Genomic DNA, 19,735 nt, shown 5'->3' with positions numbered 1-19,735 from the left:
GCAGAACAGCACACAGTTTTCTGTAGAGAATATATCACTCCCGTACACTCTCACCAAATCGTTCAGTTTTTTTACAAGGTGTTGTCTTGACTTCAGACATTTGGACACTTGTGCAGGGGTAGATCCTACAGGAGTGGGGATGCAGACCTCTATAGGCAGGCCAAATACAAGCTAAGAAGAGGAATCAGAACTGCTTCCTGAATCGTCAGCTGACCAACGACCTGAACCAGTTCGACTGCAGTTTCGATAAACACTTCACACCTAATCACAGCTTAACTCCAGTTTGCAAAGACTGGACCCTTTCCCACGCACCCCTCTCCAATCACCACTTAACACCCACTTACAGCCGGGTTTCACCCTGGTGGTGTAAATTTTCTTGTAAGTTACGTTAAAACGGCAAAAAAGGCTGATTTAGGCACTCGATCGAGAAAAAGGCATTATCTTCCTGAAATCATCAAGAAAGGCATGAAAAGGCACTTTTGGCATTTATGACAAAATCGTGGCTCAACTAATAAAAAATAGACAATAGGTGCAAGAGTAGGCCATTCAGCCCCTCGGGCCAGAACCGCCATTCAATGTGATCATGGCTGATTATTCACAAACCGTACCCAGTTCCTGCCTTCTCCCCATATCCTCTATCTTTAAGAACTCTGTCTAGCTCTCTCTTGAAAGAGGCACTGCTCTTCCTTGATTTTGACATCCCCATTTAAGTGATTTGAGGGAGCCTACCACTGCTTTCCAAAAGGGAACTATTCATTTGCATAAGTAAATTTACAACAAACATAGAAAAGAACAGAAACATGCCATTCGGCCCATAATATCTGTGCTGAACATATTGGCCCTCTATTCCCTGCATATCCATCAGTCTACAAGCCTCTGAAATACCATTATTGTTTCTGCCTCCATCAATATCCATGGCAGTACATCCTCTGTGTAAAAAAAAAACTTGGCCTGCACATCTTTAAACTTTGACTGACTGTCAGTCTGACGAATGGTCTCGACCCGAAACGTAATGGAGCATAGTCTGTGTAGGTTCTTGTGTACTGAGTGGCTAATATTAAAAATTAGCTTGCTGCTGTTTGCTTCACAAGATTTAGCGGTTCAATGAAGTTAATCCCTCATGCAATTAAGCTCTTAGGCCACAGTGCTGTGAATAAGATCCATATGGGTGGATATGATTTGAGAAATTAATGGTTTCCAGTGTAACCATTTCCTGGTTATGTTGGGGAATGTAACATCAATTCGAAATTGTGCGCAAGCATGTACCCTGCATCATGCTGCTAAAAGTGAAATCTTAAGGTAAATTCTGTGAACAAAATCAACATGCTGGCTATTTGGAGAATTGAAAATTGATTGCCTTTGTAATTGCATTTTGGACACAATCCTGTCCTTGGGAATTTCTAATGGATGAGAATATAGCTTTTCATTTCAACGTGTCCCTACACTGTATAAGCTTTCTCGTCCACTTAAAGGTTACAGGTTCCTAATATTTGATGATTGGGACACCAGGTATACGAGTGGATTTTTTTTACAGGAAATAATAATTGGTGCAGGATTGCGGTCTAGACTTGCATACTGATCAGTTTGACACAGGTCCAAATCAGGTGTGAAATATTTTAACCATCAGATGAATAAAGCACCTTGGATAGAAATTTGTCCTCTGCTATCGACACTGAACATATGCTAGGGCAGTATACACAGCTAAGTTGTGTGCCTGGAATTAGGATTCCTTCCTAATTAATAAGAACTCATTATTCGTCATAGTTAGTGAAATCGTAATCTGGCATCAGAAATTGTGTGTAAATTGTGCTTTGTGACAAAACCATTTTCTTGGCATAATTTAGTTTGAATGAATTCCTTTGTACAATTAATTTACGTGCTGATGTGTTATCAAGGTCGATAGCGCAGAACACATCCAATCAGGAAAAATTGCATTTCAATTCACACTTGTAATTTGGCAACTTAATGGATTTGAATCATTTAATGAAATAAAGAAAAAAACTATCTCAGATAATGATATTGCTATCAAGTTCAATTTTCTCAAGCTATTACGAAAGTGATTTAGAGCCACAAGTTTTGTCGATACTAGTTTCAGACTGGATTGAAAATTGTCTTATTCCAACAGTGAACTCTTTGGTCAAAGTTCATGGATAAAGTACTATCTTGCCTGTGTTTTGTATTTCAGTCCATAGTAGATGTGCTGTATTTCATTTTTTTTTTTTAATGTGTATGTTTATCATTTTTTAATTTGGTATCTGCAGAAGTATTATTGCATATTAATACGATGAAATTCTTGCTATTGAGGGAGTGCATTCTTGCTATTCAGGGAGTGCAGCGTAGGTTTACAAGGTTAATTCCCGGGATGTCGGGACTGTCATATGCTGAGAGAATGAAGCAGCTGGGCTTGTACACTCTGGAGTTTAGAAGGATGAGAGGAAGTCTTATTGAAACATATAAGATTGTTAAGGGTTTGGACACGCTGGAGGCAGGAAACATGTTCCCGATGTTGGGGGAGTCCAAAACCAGGGGTCACAGTTTAAGAATAAGGGGTAGGCCATTTCGGACTGAGATGGGGAAAATTGTCTTCACCCAGAGAATTGTGATTCTGTGGAATTCTCTGAAGGCAATGGAGGCCAATTCACTTGATGTTTTCAAGAGAGAGATAGATTTAGCTCTTCGGGCTAAAGAAATCAAGGGATATGGGGGGAAAAAAGCAGGAACGGGTTACTGATTTTAGATGATCAGCCATGATCATGTTGAATGGCACTGCTCACTCAATTGGCCTATTCCTGCACCTATTTGTCTATGTTTCTATATTACTCAATGTACAAAGAAACAAAAGCATTAATATTGTAATCATGGGAAGCCTTTAAATGGGTACAATATACCTTTTTTTTTATTGTAATAATTGGTTGCAAACCTGCAGAAAGATTCTATTGTGGCTCAGTAAATATTAATTGCTGTCTTGAGTTGAAATTCTGACTCACTTCTACTTCTAATGGGAGTTATTCATTTGGGCCAATGAAGAAATTATCGATTTCCCTGTATTTTGTCGTTCCCAGGATATCTGTTCATTTTTGTTATTAATCCTTAATGGCCAAGCTGGGACATGAGGAAATACAGTTAAAAGGATGATATATCTAGTATCGGGAGTAACTGCTACTTAAGTGTTGTATCTTGTGACAAAATTATCAAAATGGTGCTGGAGTAGTTTGTTGCAAAACATTGTTGAATTAATTTTAAATTTCTATTTTTGAAGGAGATGTTGAAATTTGCTACATATTCCATTTTTTATTATTTCCCAAACTGTTACAACTGGCAGTCCCCAAATCCTGAAATGGAATTTTGCACGTTTTTCCCCCTGGAAGGGTGGTGATGCTGGTGGATGAGAGGGATTTGAATGGACGTGAGCGAGGAGGGAATGCATTCTTTCCAACACTGTGTTTAGGAACCGCAGGGTATTTTTATTGAAAGGTTTAACAAACCAGAACGCCCGATGTAGAAACAAGGAACTGCAGATGCTAGTTTACTAAAAAAGTACACAGAGTGCTGGATTGACTCAGCAAGTCAGTGTGGAGAACATTGATAGGTGACTTTTCGGGTCGGGGCCCCTTCAGACTTGGGATAGAAGCGGGCTGGGGAACGATGAGTTTGGAGGCGTTGGTGGGGAGATCGCCAGAGGTGAGGTGATCAGGAACTGTCTGGATTTTCGTCTATGGAGTCATGGTCAAGGGGTAGGTACGAGGAGGTGTCTGAGAGCGGGTGTCTGGCCAGTTGTCAGACGAGAATCTCTGACTTGCAAACACGGTTCCTTAATTTGATGAGTTCCCTCACTGGAAAGCAAGGAAACCTTTGATAAATTTTCCATTGTAATAACTCACCCATATTTTAGTGAAAACAAGATGTGTATTTTTCTTGTGTCATAACTACAGGACCTGGCAGGAAAGGATTTGTCAAACGTCGTTCGATTTTCCGAAATCTGATGTAACCATGAATGAGTTTTCTTTTCAGGTGGTATGTTTTGTACAGATGTTGCATGGTAAATTTCATGGAATACTCTAAAGTTGACCTTTGTGTTTATTCAGGCCTATTCAGTGTACGATGAAGAGATCGGTTACTGTCAAGGCCAGTCGTTTCTTGCTGCCGTGCTTCTCCTGCATGTAAGTACCAATCCAATTGTTGGGAACTTTCAATGGAGTTCAAATTATGGGTTGACATGGGCTGATATATTTTGCTATTGCATGATCTTTTCTAAGTTCTATGAAAAGTTTTGGTTTAAATGGTTGCCAAATACTTACGAATACAAAACATTTCAAAGCAGTTTATGATATTGCCTACTCAATGCACAGTTCTGTATTAGAAGATAAATGTTTTGCAAACATATTGTGCAAATTTGCAAAGCACAGGGATTTAAAGGGGACTTTACTGTACACTGTTTAAAAGTTTTTTTTTTATGTTGGTATTTGCAAAAATCCTCAATTTAGAGTTGAATCCTATCGCCTGCTGGGTCCACAGTAATCCCATTTACCTGTTGTTGAAGTTTTAGATGTCTAACTAGCTCTGTTATATGTGACTGTGCTTATCCGTTTGATTCTCTCTTGTTCCCTATTTATTACATTTAATGGACAGAATAAAGGTCTTTTGATGATAATTAAGTGAAGAGTTAATTTGGAAATTTTAACAGCAAATTTGTTTAAATCTGTATACGCATTCACTGTCAACCGCAGTGTAGAACTTTGTCTTCAAATCACACAGTTCCATCTTGGTAGATTTTACCTTTATTATTGCGATAACATGGTAGATATTTTTCATACTGGTCACTCTTTATTCCCTTTCAATGTCCCCTTAACATCCCCATTCTCATCAGAGATTTCCCTTGTCTGGAAGGATGAAGGGCTGCATGGGTGGCATAGTGGAGCTGCTGCCTTAGTGCTAGTGACCAGGGTTCACTCCTGACTACGGGTGCTGTCCATACAGGGTTTGTACACTCTACCTATGACTGCGTTGGTTTTCTCAAGGTGCTCTGGTTTTCTCCGACACTCCAAAGGCGTGCCGATTTGTAGGTTATAAAATTGTCCCTAATGTGTATTGGTTAGTGTATGGGGTGATTGCTGGTCGATGGACCCGGTGGGCCAAAGGGCCTGATTCCACACTATATCTCTAAAGACTGACCTGGTCCCTAGACTCAGTCTTTGCTTTAGGTTGTCCTACACAAATGTCCTATGGGGAAACCCAGGTGCAAGTTTCATTTCCATAGCCGAAGGAACAAAGTTTCACTTCGGGGCTGTTCTATGTTATGGGAGATATCTGCGATCACTCAGTCCCATACTAAATGTCAGCAAAGTTGTTATGAAGTTCAAGTTGGCAGGACGGAACGTTTCACTGAGCTTCCTTCTTGGAACAGATACATTTCCCCTTTGTAAGTTGTTCGACGTACTTATTCATGCCCATTCCTATTAGGCTAAAATGAACAAGCTGAACTCATGAGTTGGTATACTAGAATCAAGACTTAAATTTGATGGCCAGAGACTGTCTCCAACTTAATTAAATGCACTCCCACCTCAACTCAACTGGTGCAGCCCGAGTCCATGATCAACTTTTCTGATGCATGTCTGATCTACCTACGTTATTGTATTGTATTCTCCATTATATTGAGGTTTACACGAAACACTGCACCATCCCCTCGCACATGATCTCTATAAACCCGTGGCCCTGGATATCATCACTTTCCTGTTTTAAGATTCACAATGGTGCTTTCAAGTCTAGTATCTCCAACCTCCTCTTTGGTCTTGTCCCCCCCTCTGTGTAAACTTCTACAATCCTGTAGCCCTCTACAATATTTACACTTTCAAGTTCTGGCTTCCTGATTATCCGCAGTCCAGGAGCAGCTTAGCTTTCAGATACCAAGGATGTTAGCTTGGAATTCATCCCCTCAAATCTCCTTGTTCTCCCCTTAAGATGTTAATTTCAGCTGTCCAATCTGTAATGTGGCTAAGCATTAATTTCAGTTCGATAAGTATCAGTGAAATCCTTGGAAGTTTTTTTTTATGGCCATATTCAGAATCGGGATGGCAAGGCCAGCATATATATTGTCCTTGAGAAGGTGGTGGTGAGCTATTGTCTTCAGCCGCTACAGTCTGAGGAGGTGGTGGTGGAAGGTGAAGGGGAAAGTCGGCAGCTGTGCTGTCTGCAAACAGAAAGTGCTCGAAAGATCGACGCGGGAAGCAGAACATGCCGAAGTTGGCGCGCAAAAGCAGGAGAGCGGCTGTTGGAGGTGATGAATAGCCTGTTTGCGGTGGTCGCGGGCGGTGGTGTTGGCGGAGGTGGCCGTGGGAGGCCCTGCAGCAGCGCGGAGCGGCGGTGGAAGGAGACGACGGCATCGCACTGGGCCAGGCCTACCCCTACTTCGTTGATCCAGTTCAGGCGTAGATCGGATTTTAAGGAGGCGTGGAGGTTTTGAGATGGCGATGGAACATGGCGACTCTGCATGCTCTTCCAGAAGAGGATCTATTGTACTCGTGTATGGTAGGATGTGAAGGATAAATGCAGACAAGCATTCTGAATGTGTGACAGAAGCAGGAGTTCCAGGATTAAGATGTAGCAATAGTGAAGGACTGGTGATATCTTTCTAAGTCAGTATGGTGTGTGACTTGGAAGGGGATCTGCCGGTGATGCTGGTCCTTGGTAAAGTCTACAAGTTTGGGAGGTATTACCAGCGTACCTGGGCATGTAACTGTAGTGCATTATATGGATAATACCATATGATAGAACTTTATTTATCTCGGGGGGATATTGATCTGCCAACAGTCATAAAAGCACAAAATACCTGAAACTTGAAATTAAAGTGACGAGCGGGAAGGATTGGGGATGTGCAAAGATTGGGGTGGGGGGAGGGAGTCGGTCTACCCCACCACAGAAGTGGGAGGAGTTGTGCAGTTTGATAGCCACAGGGAAGGATCTCCTGTGGCGTTCTGTGCTGCATCTTGGTGGAACCAGTCTGTTGCTGAAGGTACTCGTCATGTTGACCAGTGTGTCATGGAGGGGGCGAGCTGTATTGCCCAAGATGCTCTACAATTTGAGGAGCATCCTCCCCTTCAAGACCACCTCCCATGAATACAACTCTGCCCCCAGGGTGGAGCCAGCCTTCTTGATTAGTTTGTTAATCCTATTGCCATTCGCAGCCTACGCCCTGCAGCCCCAGCACATGACAGCGAAGAAGATGGCACTGGCTACAACCGATACCTGCAGCATCTTACTGCAGACATTGAAGGAGCAGAGTCTTCTCAAAAAATGCAGCCGGCTCTATCTCTTGTACAGGGTCTTGATGCTCCTGGACCAGTCCCGTTTACTGACCACGTACACTCCATGGTATTTGTACTCCCTGGTAAACTGCACAGCTACACCATTGATGGAGACAGGGGACAGGGGTGTTCCTCTCCTCCTAAAGTCCACCACTAATTCCTTAGTCTTGTCAGTGTTGAGCTGCAGGTGATGCAGCCCACACCACTCAACAAAGTAATTGACAACACCTCTGTATTCAGCTTCCCTCCCCTCACTGATGCAGCCTACATTTGCAGAGACATCTGAAACCTTCTGCAGGTGACAGGAGTCCGAGTTATATTTGACGCCCGAGGTGTAGATGGTGAACAGGAAGGGAGAGAGGACCCTCCCCTGTGGGGCCCCTGTGTTGCTCATTATCATGTCCGAGACACAGTTCTGTAGCCTGACATATTGTGGTCATCTAGTCAGATAGTTGGTGACCCAGAACACCAATGAAGCATCCATCTGCATCTTCGTCAGTTTGCTCCCTAGCAGTGCAGGCCGGATCGTGTTAAAAGCCCTGGAGGTCAAAAATCATGACTCCCACGGTGATTCCAGGCTTATCCAAGTGAGCATAGGAACGATGGAGCAGGTGGATGATGGTGTCCTCAACCCCCATCTTTGTTTGGAAAGTGAACTGCTGGAGGTCCAGGTATGGTTTAACCAGGGGTCGCAGGTGAATGAGCACCAGCCTCTCCAGGGACCCCATGATGTGTGAAGTCAGTGTCACCGGTCTGTAGTAATTGGAGGAGCTGGAGCACGTCCTCTTTGGTACAGGAACCAGGCAGGATGTATCGACATCACAGGAACCCTCTCCAGGCTCAGGCTCGGGTACGCCTTGTGAGCCCAAATATAGGGGAGCGATATTTAGGATGGTGCGATGCCAGTTAAACAGACTACATTGATGTGGATGGTGACGAGCATTTTGAGAGTTGATGGTGCTGTGCTCATTCAGGCAGCGCCATGGAGGCTATTCTATCACACTCCTGACGTGCCTTCTAGATGGTGATAAGGCCGGATGGTTTCTGAAGGTGAGATATGTTTTGGGATGTTACCTGGACCCCAGGCCTTTGCTGTTTGAAGGCCTCTCAGCCATTTCTTGATATCATCAGTAGGGAATCGAATCGGCAGCAGATTGGCTTCTGTGATGGCGAGGATCCCAGAAGGAAGCCAAGATGTATCCTCTATTTGGCACCTCTGGCTGAACATGGTTGCCAAAGTATAATGTAAATAGAAGTTGTCATCATAACAGTTGTCTTACAAAAACAACAGCCTAATATCCATTGAAAGGGAGCAGGCAGGACTGAGAAGTCCAGGACAGCTCCTAGCAATTTTCTGTAGTTGGCAGCGATATTTGCCAATGACTGCATTTGTTATGTTGCTCAGACTTCTTATGCACTTAAATTAATGAGATATTTTCAATGTGTCATTTCAGATGCCGGAAGAGCAAGCATTTAGTGTTCTTGTCAAAATCATGTTTGATTATGGACTCAGGGAACTTTTTAAACAAAATTTTGAAGACTTGCATTGCAAATTCTATCAGTTGGAAAGGCTGATGCAGGTAAGAAATTGGATCATTATCCTGTCCAGAAAACAATTGTTTGATTCATTCAATGTATGAGTTGATTTGACCGAGACACACAGTGCTGGTAGAACTCCTAGTCAGGCAGCATCTGTGAAAGGAATGGACAGGCGTTCTAAAGTCTGAAGAAGTGTCCCAACCCGAAATGGCATCTGCCTGTTACCTCTACAGATGCTGCCTGACCCGCTGAGCTCCTCCAGCACTATGTGCCTTCATGCAGATTTTCCATTTATTTGAGCTGTAGCTCTTTACCATGATTTTTTTGCTTGTCACCATTTAAATATCTGTATCAAGTAGGATATCTTCATTATCTTCATAGGCGGTTTAATTAAATGCACTTACTCTGTTCCAAAACTATACTTCGATATAGAGAATGGAGCAGCTGGACTTGTACACTGGAGTTTAGAAGGATGAGAGGGAATCTCATTTAAACATATAAGATTGTTAAGGGTTTGGACACGCTAGAGGCAGGGAACATGTTCCCGGTGTTGGGGGAGTCCAGAACCAGGGGCCACAGTTTAAGAATAAGGAGTAAGCCATTTAGAACGGAGACGAGGAAACACCTTTTCTCACAGAGAGTGGTGAGTGTGGAATTCTCTGCCTCAGAGGGCAGTGGAGGCAGGTGCTCTGGATGCTTTCAAAAGAGAGCAAGATTGGGCTCTTAAAAATAGCGGAGACATAGGGATATGGGGAGAAGGCAGGAACGGGGTACTGATTAGGGATGATCAGCCATGATCACATTGAATGGCGGTGCTGGCTTGAAGGGCCGAATGACCTGCTCCTGCACCTATTGTCTATTATCTCTTGATATTGAGTGCAAAGTTAAGATTAAAGGGCAGTTGTTAAACTGTGTATAATTAGGAACCACCTGATAGCATTATTGCTATTCTTGTCGTTCACCGATAAGTTCATTTCCCAGCAGGTTATTGATCAGCAAACGGGCACACTGCTGAGAGAGTATAGACAGTGTGTGCCAATGGCTCTCTCATCTCCTCCACATTTCAGAGAGATCACAGCTCATCCAGTCTCTGCTCCTGTGCCTGAACCAATCCCTAAATTACCTTCATGTCCATAAAACCCTAAAGATTTTTGAATGTGTTCAGGCTGAACACCCACAGCCGAAGATTTGCAAAGAAAGTCATTCGTGGCCTGGAGTTTATTGCGCATCAATTATAGAAACTTAGGATGTAATTTATATATCTTGTGCCCACACACCTTTCTGGGAGCAGTGGACCTGCCGAGTGAAAAATACACCAGAATATTTTAATGCACACAAGGGATGCATTGGTACGCTGCTGTGCGTTATTGTTCCATTGAATTATAGTGCTCTAGTTACTCCAGTCCAAACACAGAGGAAGGTACTGCTGTGTTATTTTGCAGCGTGGGCTGTGTGCTCCTGTGCCAGGGCCCTTGGTGCTCCTTCAGTAATGATTTTCCCTACAGCCTGTGGGGCAATAGTTAGGTGAGTGGTTATAGCTGTTCATCGCTGAACCATGTAGTTCAGGGCTGCACTGTGGTCAGCACGGTGAGACTGCATCCATTTTGTGTGTTGTTGGACTCTCTGGGAACCGACGTCTCATCCCCTCTTGTTGGAGGTGAGGGAGGCCACAGTCTCCCGTGATGTGGCTGCTCTGCTCAGAGTTTGTTATCTTCAACGAGGCTGCAGTCTGGGGGAGACCAATCGGGGGGGATTAACAAACAATCTGCCCGAGGAACTCTGAGTCGAGTGGCGTCTGTTGGGGAGGAAGGAATAGTTTGTGTTTTGGGTTGAAACTACATCAGGACTGAAAGGAGAGGAGATGCAGTAAGTCTCATCATGTCTAAAATATGATGTTGAGTGACATTGTAGGGTCCAGCTTCCCTGACTGCCTGGGTCCAGGTTCCTACTCTCTTAACCCTGGACCCAGGTTCTCTCACCGCAGGCCCAGGAACTCCCTCTCTTAAACCTGGACTCAGGAGCTCTGTCAAACACATGGCCCCAGCAATGGTCCATGCTCATGAAGCCAGCCAGTGTGAAAACGCAGTCCTATATCCCAGCGCTGAGCCGCTGTACCACCCAGGTCTGCCCAATTCCAGCTTTCAGCCATGGATTGTTAGGTTCCCAGCATCACGGGAAGGAGCTGATCAGGCTCCCATCAGTAACATCAGAAACTGATCGTTAATTGAGGTAGAGGCATATGTTTGAAGAAGGGTCTAAAGAAGGGTTCTGACCACAAACATCATCTGCTCCTGAGATGCTGCCTGACTCTCTGAGTCACTCCAGCACTTTGTGTCCTTTTGTGTAAACCAGTATCTGCAGTACCTTATTTTTACCAATATATGTTCATTTCAAAATAGTTTTTTAAGCAGTTAATGGTTTTTTACTTAGTTATTTATTCCACGACCCATCTGTAATCACAGAGCAAATTTCTAGAATTAAAGTGAAACACAGGATATTCTTAGAGATTTTATCTACTCCAATAGAGATATAATTATGCCAGTTTCCAAGGTGGCAGCGTGTAGCTGAATCTTTTTTTTCTGTGGTGCGGGTTTGCATGTTTACCCCTTGTCCAGAGGATCTTTCTGTATTTAAACAAAGGCTCCTTAAAATATATGATGAGCGTTTGTTTGACAGCACTGGGCCTTTATACGTTGGAGTTTAGAATGAGTTTAGAAGGGGGGGCTCATTGAAACATACAGAATACTGAAAGGCTTAGATAGAGTGGATGTAGAGAGGATGTTTCAAATAGTGGAAGAGTCTAGGAACAGAGGTCATAGCCCCAGAGATAAAGGATGTTCTTTTAGGAAGGAAATGAAGAGGAATTTCTTTAGTCAGAGGGTGGTGAATCTGTGGAATTCTTGCCACAGAAGGCTGTGGAGGCCAAATCAGTGGATATTTTTAAGGCAGAGATAGATAGATTCTTGATTTGTACAGGGGTATGGGGAGAAAGCAGGAGAATGGGGTTAGGTGGGAGAGATAGATCAGCCATGATTAAATGGCGGAGTAGACTTGATGGGCTGAATGGCCGCATTCTACTCCTATCACATGAACTTTACAAGTATACTCCATGGATTTTAACAAAGGGAACTGTCACAGAACACTGATGAGGTGAATTGTAAAGTTGATACCTTGCCTTTTATTTTAAACAAATACAAAATCGCACAGTCCACCTTGTACGCTGTAACCCCCATAACAGGCAACAAAACCTGAAATTGGCTTTTATCCAGGTATTTTTTTGCAGATTACAGAAAGGCAAATTCTTGACATTGTTCGAAGTGGTTTTCAAAGGACTTGTAATCTCATTAACGAGCTTTCCTCTATGGTTGCTGTTACTGGATGTGTCTTAACTGTGTTTCACCGTCCTGTCACTGTTGTCTTTATATGCAGGAGTACATTCCAGATTTGTACAACCACTTCCTAAATATCAGTCTTGAAGCACACATGTACGCCTCCCAGTGGTTTCTTACACTATTCACGGCAAAGTTTCCACTCTACATGGTCTTCCACATCATTGATCTGCTACTCTGTGAGGTAAGAGTCATTTATTTTAAGGGAAAATAATGTAATCATTGGCATATGATGCTATGATGCGCCTAACAAAGCACACTGCCATAGAATCAGAATGGTTCTAGCACAGGGGGAGGCCATATTTCATTCACTATTAGCAAATGTTCTAGCAACATTTCTTTAGTTCATTTCTTTAGTTCCCTCAGTGGCTGAGTTTTATCAAATTTTCACAGATTGCACGCAGACATTTTAGTAATCTAATGTTTCCTCTGGTTGCTCCGGTTTCCTCCAACTTTCCAAAGACATGTGGCTTTGTAGGTTAATTGGCCTCGATCGATAGTTAGTGTCGACTCGGTGGGCCGAAGGGCCTGTTTCCCTGCTGTGTCTCTAAACTAAACTAAAACTAAACCAATTTGTCTACATTTTAACTTTCATCATGTAAGTAGCATTGATTGATTGAAAGATACATTGTGAAAACAGGCCATTTGGCCCTCCTAGTCCACACAGCAATTATTAAATCTATATAATTCCAGTCCCTACACATGAGGGACAATTCATCGAGGCCCATCTTGCATTTAAATCTTTGCGATGTGGGAGAAAACCAGAGCACTCGGAGGAAACCTACAAGGTCACAGGGAGAGCATGCAAGCTTCACAAGGACAGCACCAGGGGTCAGGATTGTACCTGGGCCTCTGGCGCTGTGAAATAGCAGCTTTATGAGCTGCACCACTGGTTCACACAGTAAAAGTAGAAGCAGGAGCAGAAGTAGAACCCCTCGAGGTTCTTCCAGCTGATTCTCTCCAGGTACAGCATCTGACCTGGCCACAGGTCGGAGTGCAAGAGAGCTAAATCTTCCAGCAACTTTTGACAAACACATTTAGTATCCTTTATTGGGACTATCAGCCTTGCAATGTATTTTGCAGTTGCGTTAGAATTGGATACTGAGATACCAAGACACAAAGTACTGGAGTAACCCAGCAAGCCAGGCAGCATCTCAGGAGAACATAGATAGTTGACGTTTCAGATCAAGATCCTTCTTCGGATGTCTGACCCAAAACGTCACCTATCCATGTCTCCAGAGGCGCTGCCCAACCTGCTGAGTTACTCCGTCAGTTTATTTGTTTACTTTCATAAACCAGCATCTGCATGCAGTTCTTTGTTTCCACTGAAATATTAATTCAATATGAAGACTGAGTGCGCAGCAGTACTTTTTTGGGCTCCTTCGAGAGAACACATTTCTTGCATTTAAATTAATTTCCTTATTGTTTGATCTCTCTTCCTCATATAATGACAGGTTACGCACCTTATTTGTTATTTTGGGCATTTCATATGAAACATTCGCTCATATCGGTTGAATTGGTTGTGATTAATTTGTTGATCCATCATTTAGATTATCAGGAATCACCTGATTCTCTACCAGTCACTTTCAGGGACATGTTTGAACAGGTCTAACTTGTTAAGCCATTAAAAATGTGTGTACCGTGGTGGCAGGATCAGGTTAGAGGTTGGGTGTTCTGTGGCACTGTGACTCACCACATTTCATGAATCATTAAGACCTCATTAGGGCAGCACGATGGCGCAGCGGTAGAGTTGCTGCCTTACAGCACCAGAGACCCAGATTCAATTCTGATAACGGGTGCTGCCTGTACCGAATTAGCTCTTTGGGCTAAAGGAATCTAGGGATTTGGGGGAAAAAGCAGGAACGGGGTACTGATTTTAGATCAGCCATGATCATATTGAATGGCGGTGCTGGCTCGAAAGGCTGAATGGCCTATTCCCGCATCTATTTTTCTATGTTTCTATGGACATTCTCCCCGTGACCTGCGTGCGTTTTCTCTGAGATCTTCAGTTTCCTCCCACACTCTAAAGACATTGAAGACAGGTTTGTACATTAATTGGCTTGGTGTAAATGTAAATTGTCCCTAGTGTGTGTAGGATAATGTTAATGTGCGGGAATCGCTGGTCGGTGCGGGCTCCGTGGATAGATACAAAGAGTAATCAGAAATGCAGGTGAGGTGAAAGACGGAGAGAATCAGTGGTCCAGACTTGTACCAAACGTCATCAAGATATTGCCAACATCTGAAATGTGTGGTCATAAATTCTTCTGTAGGTTAAAAGTGCAGCACACCCTCAAAAGCAGTCATGTTCTGTGTGATTTTATGCTGAGTTTAATTGCGCATTGTATTGTAGTCAGGGAAACAGCACCTGATTGTTACTCATTTCGGAGTCATGCAGGTATAGGATTTTTCTTTAAATTTCTTAAAATACGAAAGAGAATCCAGGGACACAATCCAATTCTATGTCAAACTGCTACAGATTCCTGGAAATTGTTATACTAGCCTCAGCCACATGGTGGTGCTGTTTGTAGGACAATGTGGGAAACAAGCCTCTGATTACATCTTGGTAGATTTCATTATGGGGAGTACAAGGTACTTGATTGATTAAAAGCTACAGCATGGAAACAGGCCCTTCAGTCCACTGAGTCCATGCTGACCATCAATCACCCGTTCACACTGGTTCAGTTATCCCACTATCCACCCCATACACACTAGGGGCAATTTGCAGTGGCCAACTGACCTACAGACCTACAGACTCGCTTTTCTTCGGTCTTTGGGATGTGGAATGAAACCGGTTCACAGGAAGAACGTGCAAACTCCACGCAGACAGTACCCGAGGTCCCTGGGTCACTGGCGCTGTGAGACAGCAGCTCTACCCGCTGCTCCACTGCGCAGCCTTATTTAGAATGGTATTTGAAAACTTTAACTTTGGCCAGGACTGTATTCAGTCTATAAATATTGAGGTTTCAGCTGAGCTTTGATTTCAACGAAGGTTCATGGGTCTTTGACATTTTTGGTAAATTCAATTGAAAGACTTACATATCCAATTAGCTATTAAAACAAAGTAATTTGAAACCTTTGCATATTTTTTTTTAAATTGTTGATGGCTTCCCCATTCACTTAAGCCAATTCCATATGTTTTCAAATAACTACATGGTTCCCCAATGTTGCGGTGGTGTTCGAGAAAGATTTCAATCAAGATCTGTTGTGCACATTCAATGAATGTGATTTCAGTCGAGGTCAGTGTTCACTTGAACGGATCCTTATTTCTCCTTGAGAACTGTGGACATTTTGTATATAATTGTCACAGAATCTGAACCAGAACCTGTATAATTTAAGGTGCAGTGTCTCACAATGAACAGAGTTGCACGGAACACTGTTAACCCTCCCAGACAGTAAAGATTTGCCACGAGTACGAATTAAAGAAGCAAATTAAAAGAGTTATTCCAGTCAAAGTTATTGAAGTGATTGCAATAATCAGGTTAACAGAATTTTAAAAACGGCGTGTCCTGCGGAGCTAGTTACTGCAGCAGAACAGAACCTCAATGGGGAGTATTGCCTTTACTGTTCCTCGGTAAAATGTACGTGAAAATGAATAATGAGAGAATTATTGTGCAAATACTATTCCACATTGACACCAATATGAAATAGCTTGTCTTTGGATCAGAGATACCGTGCAGAGAAGTTCTATGATGTAATTGAGTTGGTCACTGTCATTACCGTATCCAAAATAAAGACTTGTTATGTTCCCAATGTAAACTTGGTGACTTTGTTTTTTAAAGAATAGTCCAATTGATGTTCAGATTAAACCAGTGAACAAAGGAAGTTGTGCATTGAGTCTGTTTCAAATACCCAAATTGTTAAAAGAAAACATTTAATAATCTTGAAGCTGTTTCACAGCCAATTTTATTTCTCTCCTAAGGCAACGTGACACAAAAATGGCAATCGGGAATGTGTTAAATTATGTTAATCATGCCTTGTGTAGAATTCAGCAAAGTTTTGTTCACAAAAAGCTCAGGGCCTGAGAATTGAGGGAATCCATTTTAACAAACTAGAAACACATTAACATTTGAACATACTCTCCTTTGGACATCCTGGCTTGCATCTGTTAGGATTTACTAAGTATTGTTGTCTGTAATATTAAATATGCCGATCTGTGAAATGCTCCCTGATGCAAATTGCAATGCTGTTGAACCAAAGGCCATCTTATCAAGATAGTTGCTGTGGCTCTGCAGTGTCCTGAGACACTATCCCATTGTCCCAATCCCCTCTCACCAGTTAGTCTCCAGCTTCCAGCAGCAAAAATAAAAACACATTCACTCTAATACTGAAATTTCAAATCGATTGCACTTAAAGTATTAAATATCACAGTCAAACTTTAACTTGTTGCTAATAATTCTCATTAGTGTGCTTAAATGTGTACTATTTGAAAATGTTCTGAATCTCTGCTTGCATTAGTTTACTTAAACTTTTTAACTTTTCTTTTTAAAGGGTATAAGTGTGATCTTCAACGTTGCACTTGGTTTATTGAAGGTAGGAAACGTATCTTTTCATTCATATTTATTGTGGGTTAAATGAAGTCAGCATTTTCGCACTGTCTCCACCAAAGGTTGAGACATTACTTTATCTTATTACAAAACTTTTAGCATTTTATTGCTGTTACATAAATATTGTTTCAGATATAGTCCTTCATTAGCATTATAGTGGTAAGGTTTCATATGTTGTTCTGTATGAAACTCTGTTCAGCTATTTCCTTCAAAGGTCGTGAACAAGAGCTGGATTGTAACTGGAGGAGTTCATATTGTAACATGCATTTGCTGTTTCAGACTAAACTTTTCAAATTTTCACTTGTGTACAGTTGGGAATAATGCAGTTTTGGATATTTTCTGCTGGATTGTTTTCAGAATCCCTTTGAGTGTGATCTCCACACTACGCTGGGTAATACAGACAGAGAGAGCCTCTCCCCAGGAAAGGCTGCTTGGTATTCTTTCTGTGTAATTGTGCTCTGCTTTGCTGTTCACGTGAGGATGGCCTGATTCACTGAAAGAAATCTGATTAGAATGAGACTGGCGATCTGAGCTGGGCATTTGCACAAACATAATCTCTCCCAGTCAGCAATGAGCAGAGAAGTTTATATGCCAAGATTTTACTGAATACGGATTGTGAATTCCACCAACTTGTTCACTTAGCACGAAAATCTTTTACAATCTCTACCACAGACCTCAAAGGATGATCTTCTGTTAACAGACTTTGAAGGGGCCTTAAAATATTTCCGCGTTCAACTTCCTAAAAGATATCGCTCTGAGGAAAATGCTAAAAAGCTGATGGAGTTGGCTTGCAGCATGAAGGTAAATCAAGCAAACATTGTGCTTTTAGAGGATTTTTATTGACTTCTATCTTTGGCAGGGAATATAACTGTTCAGTAATGCAAATCAAGGTGAAACACTGAATTATTCTGGCACTGATATTTAGACTTCATGTTATGTTAATAGAATCAAAAATGAATTTCAATGCTAGATTAAACAAACAGCCGGTAAATATAGGGGAAAAAAAATAGTGCACTTTTAAACTATTCTCTTGAGATTATAAATTCGGCACACTTCAATATATACCCTAGACATTTTCATTGTGAGTATCTTAATTGATCATAACACTAGACACAATGCAATTATTCAAGATGTTATCTTTAACACTGTGGTAAAGCGATTTCTTAGTAAGTCGTTGCAACCAAAATGTTTTCTTATGCTTTCCTTGTTTTTAAAGAAGTTCTAATATGTCTCATTACTAGAATCAAGAATATGTTATCTGTACAGTTTTTATGCATTATTTGTTTTGCAAGCATTTTAAACAGCTGTACACACCAGCACATGTGCAGGTGCACAAGGCCCTACCTTTAGCTTCCTGGCTCGGAAATACAGTCCAGTTGTTAGATTGATTGTTTTCAACAACTCAACTAGGGCAGGGAATTACAGTGAGCCTGTAGTAATATGTTCATGTACGTATCTGTCAAAAGCACACATATTTAATGCTTTCTAGATGATAGCTGTCAACTGGCTAATATTCCTTGTTTCATTTTCCATCCTTCCTGAGTGAGAAATTGCTGGATCAGTAACTAACTTGATGCATATTGGGAAATGAACGCAGTTCTATATCACTACCCCTGTTGTACACAATGCTTTTTGCAAACAATCAGCTAAGAAATAAGTAATGTTGCTTTAACATGCATGGAATGAACACTAATCAATAGAGCCAGGATTTTGCCATAAGTGCCTTTTCATGCCTTTTTTGATGATTTCAGGAAGATAATGCCTTTTTCACGATTGAGTGCCTAAATCAGCCCTTTTTTGCCGTGTTAACGTAACTTACAAGAACATTTACACCACCGGGGCGAAACCCGGCTGTAAGTGGGTGTTAAGTGGTGATTGGAGAGGAGTAGGTGGGGAAGTGTCCAGTCTTTTCAAACTGGAGTCAGGCTGCGAGTGAGTAGGTGCAAAGTGTCGGTTGGGGAGGGGATACCAGGGTTAAGTTTCTGTTTATCGAACCTGCAGTAGAACTCGGGTACACAAAATTGCTGGAGAAACTCAGCGGGTGCAGCAGCGTCTATGGAGCGAAGGAAATAGGTGACGTTTCGGGCTGAAATCCTTCTTCAGACTACCCCATGGCCTGTAGTAGAACTCGTTCAGGTTGTTGGTCAGCTGATGATTGTCCAAGGAGCGAGGAATTTTCCTCTTGTAGCTTGCGATTTCTTACAAGCCCTTCCACACTGAAGAAGAGTCATTTGCTGAGCACTTGCTCTTCAACTTTTCAGAGTACCTTTCCTTGGTAGCTCTGATTCCTCTTCTCAGCTTGTACTTGGCCTGCCTGTAGAGGTCTGCATCCCCGCTCCTGTAGGATCTACCCCTGCAAGCGTCAAAATGCCTAAAGTCAAGTCAACACTTTTTAAAAAACTGAACGATTTGGTGAGAGTGTACGGGAATGATATATTCTCTACAGACAACTGTGGGCTGTTTTGCAAAGCATGTGAGAAAGCAGTGAATCATGAGAAGAAATATTTCGTCTCCCAGCATGTACAGACAGCTAAACATAAGTCGGCGGCAGAGAAACTGAAGGTAGGAAATACACAAGCTTGTCTCCTCACAACATTTACTGCTGGCTCCAGTCGCAAATCTGAGTTTTCGAGTGATCTGTGCAAAGTATTCGTTGATGCTGGAATTCCACTGTGGAAACTGAAAAACAAATCTCTCAGAGGTTTTTTAGAGAAATACACAGAGGAGCATATACCGAGCGAGTCATCATTACCGAAAAATTATGTTGACAGCAACTTCAACATTGTTGTGCAGGAAATTAGAGACAACCGATGCTGTGGGGAGATATGTTGCCAATGTGGTCATCGGTACACTGGAGGCAGGTCAACCATCAAAGGAGTATTTGTTGACATTGGAAGTATTGGAGAAGTCAAACAGCTCAACTATTGCTCAGTTGTTTACATCTTCACTTGCTGTACTTTGG

At 42.2% G+C, this 19,735-nt stretch overlaps 1 protein-coding gene across 7 annotated transcripts in view; it reads left to right on the top strand.

Annotated features, from left to right (window-relative positions):
• LOC129711885 (rab GTPase-activating protein 1) overlaps positions 1 to 19,735 on the top strand; it is a 154,372-nt gene that overhangs the window by 115,659 nt on the left and 18,978 nt on the right. For all 7 annotated transcript variants that reach the window (XM_055659877.1, XM_055659881.1, XM_055659880.1 and 4 more), the window contains 5 exons: positions 4,086 to 4,160; positions 8,756 to 8,881; positions 12,270 to 12,413; positions 16,718 to 16,759; positions 17,446 to 17,574. In XM_055659877.1, coding sequence (XP_055515852.1) covers positions 4,086 to 4,160; positions 8,756 to 8,881; positions 12,270 to 12,413; positions 16,718 to 16,759; positions 17,446 to 17,574 — 516 coding nt within the window. The remainder of the gene's footprint in view (positions 1 to 4,085; positions 4,161 to 8,755; positions 8,882 to 12,269; positions 12,414 to 16,717; positions 16,760 to 17,445; positions 17,575 to 19,735) is intronic.

The sequence above is a fragment of the Leucoraja erinacea genome, chromosome 31 (assembly GCF_028641065.1).
Source record: "Leucoraja erinacea ecotype New England chromosome 31, Leri_hhj_1, whole genome shotgun sequence".
Taxonomy (NCBI): domain Eukaryota; kingdom Metazoa; phylum Chordata; class Chondrichthyes; order Rajiformes; family Rajidae; genus Leucoraja; species Leucoraja erinaceus.
Note: the sequence above shows the minus strand (reverse complement) of the source record. Positions and strands in the feature narration are given on the sequence as shown.